Source organism: Ylistrum balloti, unplaced genomic scaffold, assembly GCF_031769215.1.
Source record: "Ylistrum balloti isolate Yb309-2 unplaced genomic scaffold, AGI_CSIRO_Ybal_v1 Utg370078, whole genome shotgun sequence".
In the NCBI taxonomy this organism is placed as follows: domain Eukaryota; kingdom Metazoa; phylum Mollusca; class Bivalvia; order Pectinida; family Pectinidae; genus Ylistrum; species Ylistrum balloti.
Genome location: NW_026782116.1, coordinates 1,813,045 through 1,832,888, shown reverse-complemented (window position 1 = coordinate 1,832,888; position 19,844 = coordinate 1,813,045). Strand labels below are relative to the sequence as shown.

General features: G+C 35.6%; 1 protein-coding gene across 1 annotated transcript; it reads left to right on the top strand.

Moving 5' to 3' along the window:
* Positions 1-3,997: 3,997 nt before the first annotated feature.
* On the top strand, positions 3,998-15,595 carry LOC132549841 (glycosaminoglycan xylosylkinase-like; the record flags this gene model as incomplete). Its single annotated transcript, XM_060213814.1, has 6 exons — positions 3,998-4,121; positions 4,310-4,396; positions 6,034-6,143; positions 6,983-7,154; positions 14,646-14,705; positions 15,212-15,595. Coding segments are annotated over 6 exons (776 nt in total), but the record flags the coding sequence as incomplete, so codon positions are not given.
* Positions 15,596-19,844: the final 4,249 nt, after the last annotated feature.

Sequence of the window (19,844 nt, the reverse complement as noted above, 5' to 3'; positions counted from 1 at the left end):
GTGCTAGATGGGCTGCCTGGCTGCTAGTCACCACTACGGTAAGACGAATTCGCATACTAAAGTTATGGTAATTATTACTGAAATGAAATTGAGGTTTTTTAATGTAAAACCAATTTTCATGAGGTAATACTTACCATAACTTTATGGAGTCCCACCCTTTCCTCCCCTCTTCCTATCTGCCTGACTGCCCCTCTACGGGTGCTACATAAAGGCTAAGAGGAAGGGAAATAACTCTATGTTCATGACGTGAAGGCTCATGGTCGTAGGGAGGGCGGGATTTTTGAATCTTTTGTTTTTGGGATACAAAGATGGGTGTAGGTACCATATTTGCATACTAAAGTTATGGTAAGTATTACCTCATGAAAATTGGTTTTACATTAAAAAACCTCAAGTTTGATGGACAGAAACAGCCAAGAACAGGAACCTCACCCTTACCCTGGTTTTATCAAGATAAAACTGTAAGGCCTGACAAGGACAAAGTGAACTGTCACTGTCAGAGCTTCCCGCACAGGAAACCAAGGAAGGAATCCTAATGGGATTAGGAGAAAAACCAGGCACCTGATTCATAACCAAGAAGGCAGGGTCGGTGACCAAATAGCACTTCAATGCATGGTGGTGTCAATTAGTCCTCTTAAATCTTTGTTTGATAGATAGGATTTCCATCATATCATAATTATCAGTTATTTAGGCTATTTTTCACCTAATTCTGACCACATTTTTTTACATAAGGACCTGTACCACATCTGTTAATGTTAAAGATTAAGATTAAGGTCCACCACTGAAATTCTTTGCCAGGTCATGTCATAACACAAACACTGAAACTTTCAAAGCTGGGCTGGAAAAGTACTGTGGACAACAGGAATTTTTTTCAGTCATGAAATTGACAATGATGAGATTAATATTACAATGTCACAGAACATCTGATATGGATATATATATATATAGGCATTTGTTTGTATCCAGTACTATTATATTATAACATGGCCACACAAAGAACAGAAGAAAGCCATTGAAAGTTTGTACTCTAAACATCGATGACAGGGCAAGGACTCAAAGATAACACATTTTTTACTGAGTTTCCCAGAAGAGTCAGTGTCATGGTCTTATGTCAAGAACACAATCAGATCCATGAAACATATTACTCATTACATCTGTCTTTACTCAAATGCTGGATCATGTGACCTGCTGATGTCAACTAAGATCGATAGAGTATGAGGTTGATGAACAATACAATTCACACCAAATTTCATTATTTTTTTATGTATTTGTTAATTAAACAAATTGAATTCCTGTCCTTACTCAATATCATTTGATTCTATCATATTACAGACAATGTCAATGACAACTCTTCGAAAGTGCAATGCTGTATTTGTTTCAGATTTTCCAAGGCACATGATAACTGATCTTGGTAGAAAATGTTATCTGAGAATATTTCAATACAATTATACCACACTTTAATATACATGTATTATACAGAGTACAACAGCATTGTTATAACATTTTGTTTAGTATCCATCTTCTCCTAAGTAGATTACACCACAGTAAAGTTAACATTACTGGGGATGTTGTTAAGAGTAGCCTAACTTTATTTTAGAGAAAAAGATCAGAGTGCTGGACATAGCAGTAGGCACACAGAGAGAGGAAACATATTTAAATCCTTCTGTTTGGACAAGAATGAACAGCTGAACTTAATTCTTAAAATATTGGCAGGCTGAACATTGGGATTATTATCAAATATCCATCTGTCCACTTGTCTTATCATATATATTTCTTGTCTCAATAACAACTTCTGAACAATTGATCTCACAAAGCTAGTACATGTAATATAAGGAACTGATGAACTCTCCTATTCATGATAGCAGGCTTAAATTAAGACAGAGGTCAAGGTTACTACATGTATGACAAATGTTGAATCAGAAAATTATTGTTATCATTTTACTGGTTCTTAATTGATCTAAATAAAGAATAAAGATATTTTGAAATCATTTCATATAAAGAATTAAGTGTTGGTGTCTTTATTTACAGATCTTGTATTCACTTGCAAATTGGTTTTGCAATTTTGGAACTGGTCCAGAGTGATGATCATTCCTTTATCTGCTAGTAATGGTGAAATGTCAGTGTTTTAGAGGTTTCTCATGGTGATGATATCAATCTTATGTGAAGTAATAATTAATCTTAGAATCTGTTGACTTATTAGTCCTTTTGTCACAGTCTTGAAAATAAAATGCCATCATACTGGTTTTAAATCTTAAGTGTTGTGTTTTGATTTTAAGGCACTCCGTTTAAAGTTGCATCATAATTTGGAGCCGCTGTGTAAAATCTATTGCCATTAAACATTGGGAACTGATTGAGTCACTCACAACATTGTTATTATACATGTGTTCATTGTACAATTTATATAATGGGGGTTATGACAGTATGACAATGGTAAAAGTTCATCCCAAGGAACAGATTGACTAATGGAGTTAAACCTCTTCAAAAGGATGCAATGCCAAACATGTATAAATCAGGATTCCTGCACTTAGACTATTATAGAACATCTCTGTTGTTTGATTTAGTACAGATTGTCAGTGACTTTCTGACAGGATACGTGTCTGTGTTCCAGCATCGTCTACATCTTATCTTGTTTCACTCAATACACCCACATTCATCAAATGTACCTTAACAACTTAATACTACCATTAGATACAGGGGCATCTAGATTCAGTCTTAGAGGCAATTTGTTATGTAACCACTCTAAATACACCCTTGCTCTGTTAATGTTTGACAGTTACTAATGTTTCGTAAGGGTTAACCATATTTGGTAATGTTATCATCCATTAGAGAGTATTGATAGTCGTTTATATCCAGCAAATGCACTGCCATTGTCAAAATACATTGGCAATATATCGTTTTGCTGTATTTGGCAGTGAGGTAAAACAGCTGTATTTAAGCATGTGTAACACGTTCTGATTTACTTCAATATCGCATTTCAAAATACAAATAACTATAAAAAACAATTTCATATGTTGTTATGAATAAAATTCATAAAATTGGTCTTTTATCCAATGAAGTTTAGGGCTACATGTGCATTTCCATGTGGTACAAATTACTTTGGTGTTCAAGTTGACGAAGATTGAATGACAAAAGGTTGAAGTTTCAATAATAATAATAGAATACATGGCTAATGTCTTAAAATATAAACTGTATTTTGGCTCGAGACAGAAAGACAAAAGTCGCTTGTCAGAGGCTCTTCAATTTGAACTTTCTTCATCATCACCAAAAACACAGCTTACATTTAAGACACTGACCATGTATTCTACATGCAAGGAGTTACATTGATTCATATAAACAATGTACATAAGACACATAGGTGTATTATTTCAAAGTATGAGTTTAGTGATAGATACACTATAGGTACCTATTAAGCTAGTATGTCCTTTAAGACTTATCAATGATACTTTAGACCAAAATATGTGAAAATCAACAAGGGAATTTTTTTTTTTTAAGTTTTATCGGCCCAAACAATCATTAGAATAAAGAAAGATCTCAAAGATAAACTTATTTCCTATTTAAAGTAAATATGGATACCGCATATGAATTTTAAAAATTGATTTATGACAGTAATCTTGTGAAATATACTTTTCCACCACTAAGGATCAAACTTACTTAGCAACCTGTCATTCTCTAGGTTGATGCCTTACTGCCAGACTGAAGGGAAATTTCCGCCAGTCAAGGATATAGAAAAATTATCGGTTCTGTCACCTCCAACAATAAGTTCTGATAACAGTATATATTTATAACTGGTGGTATTGTATCGTCTGTCATGTGTAACTCTTCAACACACTTGAAACACAAGATCATCTCAAATCCTTAGTTTGTCTTTCTACTTACGACTTAACAGAAGACAGAATGATTCTAAATATAAATGTACCAGTGAAGACAAATACATTTGATGACAATGAGTTAAGCTTTGTATTTTGAAAAAGTGATTACAATGAAACTCTTCAAATTGCAGGTTCAGTCCTTCATGCAATGACCAAAGCAAGCATACAGTCAGCAGATGTAAACAGAAGAGGGACCCAGCTTAAACTTACCTTGAAAGTGAATGACGGCCAAAGAATTATCTTCAAACCTAAATGGTAAATATGACCATTGGTACTGGCACTTTATGGAGAATCGTGTTTGTGTGATGATGATTGTAGAATTAAGATGAAACATTAAATCGGTTTAACATTTGTGATTGTTGTATGATAAATTTTGAGTTATTCTATAGAAAAGGTTTGGTTTGGTTTTTACATTAATAAAATTTGTTTTTGTTGTGTAACAGGTATTCTCGGGAAACAATTTTCACTGATGGTCCTTTTGAGGGCTGGGACAGACACAATGGAGAGGTAGCTGCCTTCCATATAGGACGGTTAGTGGATAAGTATCAGTTTGGTGTATGGTCAGGGTAAAATTGCTGATTAGCTGATGATAGGTCAATTTCACATCACATTAAACTTCTAGACTATCTTAGTTTCTTGTCTAGGCCCAAAATTTCTGACATGCTAAGGATATGTCAAAGGAATTTCATGGATACATGTACATGTTGATGGGAAAGTCACTGAGTGTACCATTTCTGGTCCATTCCCTCAAACTCAAGGTCACCTTTAGATTAACGGTCCAATTCATTATCAGAACATAGGTAGATCAATGAAATATCAAGTGTAAATGTAAGATGGAAAGCTAAATTTTGTCACATGCTATATTTAGATACATGCCCTCAAGATCTAGTTAACATTGAGGTTTGGGCTGCAGTGGCTGAGTGGTTAAGGTGTCTCACTGTCTTTATCACTAGGGTTTGAGGCCTAGTTGAGGCAGTTGCTATGTACTAGCTGCAGGTTTGTCACATGCTTTATTTAGATACATGCCCTCAAAATCAAGTTAACATTGAGGTTTGGGCTGCAGTGGCTGAGTGGTTAATGAGTCTCACTGTCTTTATCACTAGGGTTTGTGGCCTACAGGGGCCAGTTGCCAGGTACTGGCTGCAAATCAGTGGTTTTTGCCAGGGAGCCCTGGCATTCCTCCGCCACCCAAGACAGGCATGTCCTTAAATGGTTCTATACACCCAAGCTGTTACTAGGATATAAAGCAACAATAACCATAACTGAAACATTGAGGTTAATGGTCAAATACTTGAAAATTCCGAAAAGTTGGTAAGTTTAAGGTTCTGTACAAACTCTTTACAGTTTTGATTAAAAACTATAGTAGAAAAGTGCGAAAAACCCTAGGTAAACCAGTTTTTCAATGTAGAGCTGTGGTATTGACTGGAGGTATCTTAGTGGGTAATGATAACCATAGTTCCTAGAGTCCCCCATATGACCCCAGGGGTAAATTTTCAGACGGTTTATACCAGTATAGGACTTTGAATGTTATTTCTTAATTCCTCAATATTTATAAAGATTATAAATGATACAATGTCATTGACCTAATCCTAGATGTGCCTTATGCTATTGATAGTATTATACCGTTTGCAAGGTATTCTGACTTGTTAAACATCAACAATGAAGACACAAAGACTACTGTAACCCTGGTAAAATGCTAGCTGCAATATACCACTCGGCTAGAGAGAACTTCTCTTTAGCTCGATTGGTTGAGCGTCAGACTAGTAAGCCAGGGGTCCCGGGTTCGATTCCTAGCGGAGGCATTGAGATGAAAAATGACCTCCGTTACACTACATCAACATATTAGCTTACTATAAATTACATAAATGTCTATTTTTTTTCATGCCAACAGCCAGGAGCAGGGAGATATATGCTACACATTGGGATTGCTTGTTTATTTGGTCATGTCTTGGGCAAGTCAAATTCTTAAAATAATGCAGGAAAATGTGGAACCAAATGACAATGTTCAAGACATAGATGGTCTTAAAGTATTCATTGTCAGAAGACTGTGCAGCCCATTGGCCTTTTCTCTTCTGGTATTTGTCAGTTTACACATAAAGGCCATGAATCTTTTATCAGAGATCTTGAAAACCTTTGAATCCCTGACTGTATGTATTTTTAAACACAGGTTATTGGAATTCAACAGAACTCCTTTAGTGATTGGACGGAGGATCAACCTTAGAACAGAGATTCTGCCATATGCCACAAGCAGACTAAAGAACACTTTCTTCACCAGAGGTAAGCACACATAAAGTACCAAGATAAAACACTAGCTACATACTACAGTCTGTGTGATAAAGAATCTGGAAATCAGAAATTATTTTAGACATTTAAATGCTAGATGTTCTTGTCATTTCTAAATGGCGTGTGATACATCAGAACAAAGGTCAATCTTGGACAATATGGGGTCAAAGGTCAATCTTTTTCTGGCCTATATACTACTGTCCTTACTATTACCAAAAGAGTTTACTTTGAAATTAAACTTTTAAGTTATGCTTGTCTTTATAAGTTAGACAATTGGTGCATGCATTACTTTGGGTCCATCCTGTAAATTAAAGATAAAGATTAAAATTAAGGGTCAAATGTCAAAAGTTGTAAGTCTTTTAAATGTGATTGCCATATCTTTTTGTTATCTAATTTTATATACAGAGTAAGAGGTCCAAATTCATCTTACAATATTTTTCTTTACTACAATATCTCTATTACCTGTGTCTATAAGTACTGTGATACTGGGAAACTTTCACCCTTTTGTCAATAGGATAAGGGCAAGAAATGGACAAGTTTAGGTCGAAACAGATGTTACATAGTACATGTACCTGTATCAGAAAGGTGAATTAAAGACTAGGCAACAATGAATAGTTTTCTACAAAGGTAAAAGAATATCTGAACAACTGTTTCTTGGTATACAGTAATCAGCACTGTAATTTGTATTCAAATCTGATAATACACAGAACTTGATGGGAGGAGTGCCGTCATTGCTAAAACTGATGTCTACCCCGAGACATGATGCATGGTGAACACAGATAAAGTGAGAATGAGGAGTGATGCCTGCTCTAATTTCCTTTTTTTTGTTTTAGGAAACAACACCTGTTTTTATGGAATGTGTCATTATTGTCGGGGTGAGTCGACGGGTGTGTGTGGGGACGGCGATATAATGGAGGGAGTTGTTATGTTGTGGCTTCCTTCCACATATGAATTATTTAATCACAACCACCCATGGAAGCGTACTTACAGAGAGTACAAGGCCAGGTTGGTAACTTATGTACACTGTAAACATGTTTGTTATGAAGAATACTTGTGTGCTGAAAGGCTAAAGGACCATAAAAGCAGAAGCCTGCAATCAGATGTCCTACATAAAACAAGGCTGTCCTATGGTAATCACAGTGCATTGGTGTCAGTTTGCCTGTCCCTCCGTTCATCCATCCGTTTGCCTACCATTCAACACCTCTGTTTCAATATCTTTATTTATCTATTGAACAGGTTTTATGTCCACTATTATGGCTTTTTAGCTGATGAGAAAAGATAGGAAAATGAGGAGGGGAAAATGGGAAGTGATGGGAGAGAGTGGGATTTCAACATCTTCATTGTCACCAGTAAACCAAGGTCAAGGTCGCTAGTAGATTTTTAGTTTGACTGAATTTCTACTTGTCTTTACAGTTTAGATGTAAACCATAGAACCAGAGAAATGAATATGTTATCTTTAACCATATTAATATTGCCAACCTCTTGAGGTGAAATATCTGGTAATGACCAGTTATAACAAGGGTGAAAGGGTCAAAACAAGGGCCAAGTACATAACAAACTTTATCGTATCATTTTATAATAAGTATTTAAGCATATCTATAGTGTGTGTCACTTACTTGTTCATTGTATATAGATTTCAGATTCTCATCATATAAGTTCTCTTTTACACTATAGTCTGTTGAATGATTCTAATAGTTTTTACAACATATCCCGTTTCATCTTTTTTATCAATAATTCAAGAGGGATGGCCATCACATGGAATCACTCAAGGTTCTCAATCAACATCAGTCTAACATGATACCACTATAATAGATAAAGACATGCTCATTCTGTTGTTATCTGGTATCACCCTGGAGTATGATGTAAACATACACGGCTCAGAGCATCAATGCCATACACAAGATCACAGTTAGTACATTTAATCATCTGGCTTGTTAAATATTGATTAACTATTACCTGCACTAGTGATATTGCTAAACTAATTAAAAGCACACAAACGTGTAATATGATTCCCATTTTGACAGTAAAAGACAAGTTTATGACACATTCATGTGTAAACTATACAAATGTAGACTATATACTGTCTTTACTGGTATATGTAGGTGTAGAACAGTCGGAATTTAGGGGTTTCTTTTCTTCAATAACCAACTGAACCATACGATGTCATTACATATTTACCGTACATTCACAGCTTTAGAAATCCCCCGTGTATGGCACGACGGACATCAAGTAATGTAAGATGAGAACAAAACATATCTTTCCAGTTCGAGCCCAAAATCAGAAGTAATAAAGTAGAGAAAGGTTAGGCGGGAAAAGGAAGATAGAATTGAACAGCGCATGTCACAGGTCAAGTGGTCAGTCATTGTCCAGTACAATATGTAACCAACAACAATAGTATGCCTATTCCGGGCCTACTATATATATACATTTGACAAAACAAAAGTAGCCGATGCTTATGCGAATGGACACGAATAAAAGACAACTATAATAACTAAAACAATCACCTGTATTACAGGGTACCACATAGGTTATTTAGACAATTCATATATAGAACAGAGATCATTCCCTGTGTACAGAGATCACACCATGGACAGAGATCATACTGTATGTGTGTAGGGATCATACCCTGTTTACAGAGATCACACTGTGTGTAGGGATCATACCCTGTTTACAGAGATCACACTGTGTGTAGGGATCATACCCTGTTTACAGAGATCACACTGTGTGTATGGATATTATCACACTGTGTGTATGGATATTATACACTGTATGTAGGGATCATACCCTGTTTACAGAGATCACACTGTGTGTATGGATATTATACACTGTGTGTAGGGATCATACCCTGTTTACAGAGATCACATGTGAGTATGGATATTATACACTGTGTGTAGGGATCATACCCTGTTTACAGAGATCACACTGTGTGTATGGATATTATACACTGTGTGTAGGGATCATACCCTGTTTACAGAGATCACACTGTGTGTATGGATCTAGGGATATACACAGAGATGTGTGTAGGGATCACCCTGTTTACAGACATGTGTGTATGGATATTATACACTGTGTGTAGGGATCATACCCTGTTTACAGAGATCACACTGTGTGTAGGGATCATACCCTGTTTACAGAGATCACATGTGAGTATGGATATTATACACTGTGTGTAGGGATCATACCCTGTTTACAGAGATCACACTGTGTGTAGGGATCATACCCTGTTTACAGAGATCACACTGTGTGTATGGATATTATACACTGTATGTAGGGATCATACCCTATTTACAGAGATCACACTGTGTGTAGAGATATTATACACTGTGTGTAGGGATATTATACCCTGTATGTGGGGATCATACCCTGTTTACAGAGATCACACTGTGTGTACAGAGATCACACTGTGTGTAGGGATCATACCCTGTTTACAGAGATCACACTGTGTGTATGGATATTATACACTGTGTGTAGGGATCATACCCTGTTTACAGAGATCACACTGTGTGTAGGGATATTATACACTGTATGTAGGGATCATACCCTGTTTACAGAGATCACACTGTGTGTAGGGATCATACCCTGTTTACAGAGATCACACTGTGTGTATGGATATTATACACTGTGTGTAGGGATCATACCCTGTTTACAGAGATCACACTGTGTGTAGGGATCATACCCTGTTTACAGAGATCACACTGTGTGTAGGGATCATACCCTGTTTACAGAGATCACACTGTATGTATGGATATTATACACTGTGTGTAGGGATCATACCCTGTTTACAGAGATCACACTGTGTGTAGAGATATTATACACTGTAGGGATCATACCCTGTTTACAGAGATCACACTGTGTGTAGAGATATTATACACTGTATGTAGGGATCATACCCTGTTTACAGAGATCACACTGTGTGTATGGATATTATACACTGTATGTAGGGATCATACCCTGTTTACAGAGATCACACTGTGTGTATGGATATTATACACTGTATGTACTGTTTACAGAGATCACACTGTGTGTATGGATACCCTGTTTACAGAGATCACACTGTGTGTAGGATATTGTGTGTAGAGATACACTGTGTGTATCATACCCTGTTTACAGAGATCACACTGTGTGTATGGATATTATACACTGTATGTAGGGATCATACCCTGTTTACAGAGATCACACTGTGTGTAGGGATCATACCCTGTTTACAGAGATCACACTGTGTGTAGGGATCTGTGTGTAGGGATCATACCCTGTTTACAGAGATCACACTGTGTGTAGGGATCATACCCTGTTTACAGAGATCACACTGTGTGTAGGGATCATACCCTGTTTACAGAGATCACATGTGTGTAGAGATATTATACACTGTATGTAGGGATCATACCCTGTTTACAGAGATCACACTGTGTGTAGAGATATTATACACTGTATGTAGGGATCATACCCTGTTTACAGAGATCACACTGTGTGTAGGGATCATACCCTGTTTACAGAGATCACACTGTGTGTAGAGATATTGTTGTGTGTAGGGATCATAACCTGTTTACAGAGATCACACTGTGTGTATGGATATTATACACTGTATGTAGGGATCATACCCTGTTTACAGAGATCACACTGTGTGTATGGATATTATACACTGTATGTAGGGATATTATACACTGTGTGTAGGGATCATACCCTGTTTACAGAGATCATACCCTGTTTACAGAGATCACACTGTGTGTAGAGATATTATACACTGTATGTAGGGATCATACCCTGTTTACAGAGATCACACTGTGTGTATGGATATTATACACTGTGTGTAGGGATCATACCCTGTTTACAGAGATCACACTGTATGTAGGGATCATACCCTGTTTACAGAGATCACACTGTGTGTATGGATAAGAACCTGTTTACAGAGATCACACTGTGTGTATGGTGTGTATATTATACACTGTGTGTAGGTTTACAGATCATGTGTGTACCCTGTTTACAGAGATCACACTGTGTGTATGATCACACTGTGTGTATGGATACACTGTGTGTAGGGATCATACCCTATTTACAGAGATCACACTGTGTGTAGGGATCATACCCTATTTACAGAGATCACACTGTGTGTAGGGATCATACCCTGTTTACAGAGATCACACTGTGTGTAGAGATATTATACACTGTGTCACACTGTGTGTAGGGATATTATACACTGTGTGTAGGGATCATACCCTGTTTACAGAGATCACATGTGAGTATGGATATTATACACTGTGTGTAGGGATCATACCCTGTTTACAGAGATCACACTGTGTGTAGATCATACCCTGTTTACACACTGTGTGTAGGATATTATACACTGTGTGTAGGGACCCTGTTTACAGAGATCACACTGTGTGTATGGATATTATACACTGTGTGTAGGGATCATACCCTGTTTACAGAGATCACACTGTGTGTATGGATATTATACACACACTGTGTGTAGGGATCATACCCTGTTTACAGAGATCACACTGTGTGTATGGATATTATACACTGTATGTAGGGATCATACCCTGTTTACAGAGATCACACTGTGTGTATGGATATTATACACTGTGTGTAGGGATCATACCCTGTTTACAGAGATCACACTGTGTGTATGGATATTATACACTGTGTGTAGGGATCATACCCTGTTTCAGTGTGTTCACACTGTGTGTATGGATATTATACACTGTGTGTAGGGATCATACCCTGTTTACAGAGATCACACTGTGTGTATGGATATTATACACTGTGTGTAGGGATCATACCCTGTTTACAGAGATCACACTGTGTGTATGGATATTATACACCCTGTTTACAGAGATCACACTGTGTGTATGGATATTATACACTGTGTGTAGGGATCATACCCTGTTTACAGAGATCACACTGTGTGTATGGATATTATACACTGTATGTAGGGATCATACCCTGTTTACAGAGATCACACTGTGTGTATGGATATTATACACTGTGTGTAGGGATCATACCCTGTTTACAGAGATCACACTGTGTGTATGGATATTATACACTGTATGTAGGGATCATACCCTGTTTACAGAGATCACACTGTGTGTATGGATATTATACACTGTGTGTAGGGATCATACCCTGTTTACAGAGATCACACTGTGTGTATGGATATTATACACTGTATGTAGGGATCATACCCTGTTTACAGAGATCACACTGTGTGTATGGATATTATACACTGTATGTATGGATATTATACACTGTGTGTAGGGATCATACCCTGTTTACAGAGATCACACTGTGTGTAGGGATCATACCCTGTTTACAGAGATCACACTGTGTGTAGGGATATATGTACACTTACACACTGTGTGTAGATCACACTGTGTGTACACTGTGTGTAGGATATTATACACTGTGTGTATCATACCCTGTTTACAGAGATCACACTGTGTGTAGGGATCATACCCTGTTTACAGAGATCACACTGTGTGTATGGATATTATACACTGTGTGTAGGGATCATACCCTGTTTACAGAGATCACACTGTGTGTAGGGATCATACCCTGTTTACAGAGATCACACTGTGTGTATGGATATTATACACTGTATGTAGGGATCATACCCTGTTTACAGAGATCACACTGTGTGTAGGGATCATACAGAGATCACACTGTGTGTATGGATATTATACACTGTGTGTAGGGATCATACCCTGTTTACAGAGATCACACTGTGTGTATGGATATTATACACTGTGTGTAGGGATATTATACACTGTGTGTAGGGATCATACCCTGTTTACAGAGATCACACTGTGTGTATGGATATTATACACTGTGTGTAGGGATCATACCCTGTTTACAGAGATCACACTGTGTGTTGATATACCCTGTTTACAGAGATCACACTGTGTGGATATTATACACTGTGTGTAGGGATCATACCCTGTTTACAGAGATCACACTGTATGTAGGGATCATACCCTGTTTACAGAGATCACACTGTGTGTATGGATATTATACACTGTATGTAGGGATCATACCCTGTTTACAGAGATCACACTGTGTGTATGGATATTATACACTGTGTGTAGGGATCATACCCTGTTTACAGAGATCACACTGTGTGTAGGGATATTATACACTGTGTGTAGGGATCATACCCTGTTTACAGAGATCACACTGTGTGTAGGATATTGTGTGTATACACACACTGTGTGTAGGGATCATGTGTGTACCCTGTTTACAGAGATCACACTGTGTGTACAGAGATCACAATGAGTGTAGGGATATTATACACTGTATGTATGGATATTATACACTGTGTGTAGGGATCATACCCTGTTTACAGAGATCACACTGTGTGTAGGGATATTATACACTGTATGTAGGGATCATACCCTGTTTACAGAGATCACACTGTGTGTATGGATATTATACACTGTATGTAGGGATCATACCCTGTTTACAGAGATCACACTGTGTGTAGGGATCATACCCTGTTTACAGAGATCACACTGTGTGTAGATGGATATTATACACTGTATGTAGGGATCATACCCTGTTTACAGAGATGTTCACACTGTGTGTGTGTATGGATATTATACACTGTGTGTAGATGATAGGTTAGACATGTACAGGAGCGGTCCAAGGCTGCTGGACTTAATTGATATAGCTGTAAAATTTTATCACTATGAGATCATGCCTTGTTAGTTCAATCATTGCCTTCTTAGTCCAATCATTGCCTGTAGCTGGTTCAACCATTGTCTTGTTTGTCCAATCATTGCATTGTTAGTTCAATCATTACCTAATTAATGTGTCCAATCATTGCCTTGTTAGTTCAATCATTGTCTTGTTTGTCCAGTCATTGCCTTGTTAGTTCAATCATGGCCTTGTTAGTTCAATCATTGCCTTTAGCTGGTTCAACCATTGTCTTGTTTGTCCAGTCATTGCCTTGTTAGTTCAATCATTTGATTTATTTATCTGCCTTGTTTGTCTGATCATTGCTTGATGTTCATCCAATCATTGCCTTATTAGCCTAATCATTGCCAAAATTGGGTCCAATCCTTGGCTTATGTTAGCCCAATAATTGTTAGAAATAAGCCCAAAAAAGCCCATTCCTTTCCTTAAGTTGGTCCAATCATAACGTTGTTGAACCTTGCCTTGTTTTATTCCAATAATACTTATACATTGTCTTTTATTATCCCAGTCAGTGCCTAGCACTAGCCTAATCATTGCTTTATATTAGCCAAATCATACATCTGTATTGTCTTCTTTTTGGTGCAATCATTACTTCATTATACAATGCATTCATAACATTGTTTTATTAAAAGTCTAACCATTGCTTTGTTGAAATTGAAGGATTTATTCATGACTGTAATCATTGGTTTGATTTTTATAAACAGTTATAAACCTGCTATTGTCCAATTGCTTTTTTATTAATATTCTTCTGATTCATAAAACCGCAGAGATTTAAAAACACATTCTTTTGATATATTTGTTTTACAGTTTTGGTAATCCTTTCAAAGATGAGGAATCCATACTGGCGCCTCTTTACCAGTGTTGCAGGTTGGTATTTTGACCTGTTAACAGCAAAGTTTAGAATAATCTCTCAGTCTAGATCTGTAAATCAATAAAAACAAGACAACTTGTACTAGACCTAACCAGAATCTGACATCAACCTTAGTCTTCCACAGCTTTCTCAAAAGTGTTAATGTTTCAATCAAATTATTGATGGATTTTGTCTAAACTAAACTTAATCTTATAAGGCAAGGATTATAGTGTCTACCCAATAAGATGTAGACATCAAGATGCTCTAGATAAATTGTGTTTCTGTTTCAAGTGTATACTGACACTTGAGCTAAAATGAGAAATCTTCATCACACTTTTTATTCTTGTTTTACATCCCGTTTTCAAAGAGAGTTCATTTTAGGATAACAAAAGTTAAAGATTCATTTGGATGACTGAAAAGTCCTTTGGACTTCAGGTTATGTGTAATATATTGCTATCATTTCTTGTTATTACATGTATTTTCATTAAGTATTAAATCATTATTTTTTTTTTTTTTAATTTAGGATCCGTTTCAGGACCTGGCAGAGGTTACTGATCCTACAGGATGGGGTCCTCTCTGAGGTCCTGCGGAAAATCCTGAACCAGGATCCTATCAGTCCAGTTCTGTGGAAGTATCACTATGGAGCTCTTGACAGGCGTCTAAAGGGCATCCTGGCCCAGGTACAAGTGTGTATAGATCGTAATGGACTTGATACAGTACTGGTCAAAGATGACCAAATCAGCTGATGTATATTACTTATAATGCTGCTGTTTACACTTTAATTGATGTTTGCTCCAATAGGATCTATTTTAGTAAATTGTTACAAAATGTGGAAGGTTCCTGTGATATAACACATATGTACATTAGTTTTACTGATTTACAATTGATTCATAATCTTACACCTTATTTTGCTAAAAAGAGATGAGTGCAACTACAACGTTGTATCAGTGTAAATGGTTTGATTTCTACTACTGTATTGTTGGTTATTTTCAAACGTAAAATTTTTGTGATATTCTTTCAAAATGATCAAATCTTATATACATGTTTTTAAATATGTGTTTAATATCATCACTGCAAAAATAACTAATGATACATTTATTCCTTCTGATATCAGGTCATTAAGTTTTTATGTTGTTTATTACAATCTAATTGTATTTTAATCATAAATTCAATACAAGTACATGATCACGAAAGCTGTGATTTTTTATATGAATGACCGAAATTGTGAATGTACCTTGACACACAAAAGTCAAGGTCATTGTTGTTAAACACACCTTACTCTCTGTCATCTCTGTTTTCATAAGGTATAAATATTAGATCAATTTACTTTGTAGCCTTAATGTTGTACTGTCAAAGTTACCAGAAACATCATAGAGATTGCTGTATAATTATTGACATGATCACTGTTACTGAACTGTGTATTAAGTGCCTTGTTTGATTCCTAAATGTATAAGATTCTTTTAGAGCTGTAAGCATAATCTGCTTTACCTCTGTAGGGGCCAAATCATTTCTTACACAATGTCCATCACAAATGTATCCTTCCATACCAAATGCTAATCAACATTTGAATTTTAATTGTCCTATATGTATGACAATAGGATGAAATTTTCTTATCCTGCTACAAATCTTTCAGCCAATGATATCAGACCAATGGATCTGTACGTTTCACACCTTAATAGTTCCAGTTATGTGTGTTATTTTAGGAAACAAGCTCCAATCACCTTTTCTAGCCCCTAATCATTAGATGGTGGGCTGTTTAAATCACCTTATATCAGTGGTCCATTTTTTTCAGTCCTTCTTATTATGGATATTTCTTGAGAAACACTAGATGGATATTTCTCACAATGTATATGAAGGTTTCCTTTGGTCCCAAAGGACTGATCAGAAAAACAAAGTTACTGACAGACGGCCATCTTGGGTTTTGACAATGAAAATTTGTTGTTGTTTTATCATGTAGAATGGATATTTTTCAAATTTCATCTATAGGTTGTCTTTGTTTTCTAGCCTTGTTGTGCATTGTCCAGTTCAGAATTGATCAGAATAATAAAATGGCCGACAGACCACCATATTGGATTTGACATTTTAAGGTTATTATTGCTATTTGGAAGAAGAATTCTAAAATTTGTGTTATTAAGAGAAATAAAGAGGTAAGAAGAAAAACATGAAATTTTTAATGATCATACACAGTGGTGTCAAGATCCTCTTTTGTTCAAAAAAGTAAGTTGAAATGTGAAACATTTTATTTTCCCTAATGTGCTTATTACATATACAGAATCTATACATGGAAAAAGTTTTTGTTGTTGCTGAGGATATGGTAAACAAACACTACATCAAAGGGTGATAATTAGATAAAATATAGGATTCACATGAGTTGATGATTAAGTAATCAAACTTTTCTTCACTGTAACTAGTAAAGATCTAAGAATGAGTATGTACTGATGTATGTTTTTCACTTGTAGAAATGGGTATACAGTTATTTTTACCAGTGGGAATGTGTTAATTAAGTATATGATGAATTTTACCAGTGAGAATGTGTTCATTATGTATATGATGAATTTTACCAGTGGGAATGTGTTAATTAAGTATATGATGAATTTTACCAGTGGGAATGTGTTCATTATGTATATGATGAATTTTACCAGTGAGAATGTGTTCATTATGTATATGATGAATTTTACCAGTGGGAATGTGTTCATTATGTATATGATGAATTTTACCAGTGAGAATGTGTTCATTATGTGTAAGTATATGATGAATTTTACCAGTGGGAATGTGTTCATTATGTATATGATGAATTTTACCAGTGAGAATGTGTTCATTATGTATATGATGAATTTTACCAGTGGGAATGTGTTCATTATGTATATGATGAATTTTACCAGTGAGAATGTGTTCATTATGTATATGATGAATTTTACCAGTGGGAATGTGTTAATTAAGTATATGATGAATTTTACCAGTGGGAATGTGTTCATTATGTGTAAGTATATGATGAATTTTACCAGTGAGAATGTGTTCATTATGTATATGATGAATTTTACCAGTGAGAATGTGTTCATTAAGTATATGATGAATTTTACCAGTGAGAATGTGTTCATTAAGTATATGATGAATTTTACCAGTGAGATTGTGTTCATTAAGTATATGATGAATTGTACCAGTGAGAATGTGTTCATTATGTGTAAGTATATGATGAATTTTACCAGTGAGAATGTGTTCATTATGTGTAAGTATATGATGAATTTTACCAGTGAGAATGTGTTCATTATGTGTAAGTATATAATGAATTTTACCAGTGAGAATGTGTTCATTATGTGTAAGTATATGATGAATTTTACCAGTGGGAATGTGTTCATTATGTATATGATGAATTTTACCAGTGGGAATGGGTTTATCATTTAAATAGTTTATGATATTAACATGTCCAAATTCTGTTGCATGTTTCAGATGCATGTACGTATCTTTAGTATATCATGTTTACATACAATGTAGAATGTTTAAAAGCTATTGTTTTAATTAAATACATCACCATGACATGGTAATATCGAGCTTGAGATACTAGTCATCACAGGCTGGCAGACATTCCCAAGATCTATCATCAGAGGACATTCTGGCATATTGGTGCTGTTTTCACTGTATCACCAAAACGATCTGGTCTCACAATGAGTCTTTGTACATTGTACTAAACCTTTGGCAGATGTCACAATCCTTTTTATTTGTTTTACTTGTCCACATCATAAATGGCAGGCATTTAATCAGTATATGTTACATTATATTAGTAAAAGATGTTCTACACTGTGTATGTACTATATGTAAAGACACATGTATGCATTGCATTGTATGGCAGAATTACACTTTATTACAGTAAATGTTTATGACAACCAGTCATAACCCTCAGACTTTTAGATAACCATTCATGCAGGTGAGTGGAGAAGTATCCATTTTTCTCTTATCCAAGACAGGTATATCCACACTTTGAATGGGGTGAGATTTCCTTGTAATAATGTAGGGTAGATGGGGAATTTCCTTGCAAGGATAATGGTATGATGTCACAACCATTCAATAATGTCAAGTCAACAATCGAGATAAAAACATGTGCACCAGCTCAAATAGGTATCAGAAAAATAATCATTCACCCCATTTAAGGCGAGGTGATCTCAACCCTATCTCGCATGCAAGGGGGTAACAGATTCTTTTATTCATTCACCCCATTTAAGGCGAGGTGATCTCAACCCTATCTCGCATGCAAGGGGGTAACAGATTCTTTTATTCATTCACCCCATTTAAGGCGAGGTGATCTCAACCCTATCTCCCATGCAAGGGGGTGACAGATTCTATTAATCTGTTATATCAGTTTACTGTGCTATGGGTTGGATTTCTTTATATTATAGTAGATCACTCAGATAACAAGTATGTAATGCTGAATAAGTGATATTTATATATCATTTTATTACTAATGCTTATACAATAGGTATGTATAGAAGAGTATCAGAAGTCTACTTGTAGTATGAAGATAAGCAATATCTACATAGTATGAAGATAAGCAATATCTACATAGTATGAAGATAAGCAATATCTACATAGTATGAAGATAAGCAATATCTACATAGTATGAAGATAAGCAATATCTACATATCAGAGTATGTACTTGAGAGGCACCTTTTTCTGTAATATTAACAGGAGGATGCAAAATATTGATTCAAAAAGATACATCCTACAAAATTCTATATTTGTCAAGCATGACATAAATTTTTGATATTTTTGAAGGGTATATATTATAGTGAACACATTTGGATCTTTTATTGTGATGATGACACACAGTGAAAAGTGACATTAGGGCCCATATTCAAGAAACATACTTTTGCTCAAATACACATTTTGTGCTCAAGCTCAGATACTTTTGACGATAAATCAAATATCTGAACTGATATTATTTCACTGATTTGAAGGAATTTTGAAAAGATATACTATTCAATATATATGTTTCTTTGCTTTAAACTGCTATTTCTTATGATCAAAGTGAGTTTATTATGTATCAGAACTTTTGAAAAGTTTCTATATTTTGTATATCTATATCATTGTATTGCTTTTTAAGAGAGAAATTAACCGGTGATTTTTTTCTTTCTTTTTTATGTAAAACTGTTTTTCACATTTGT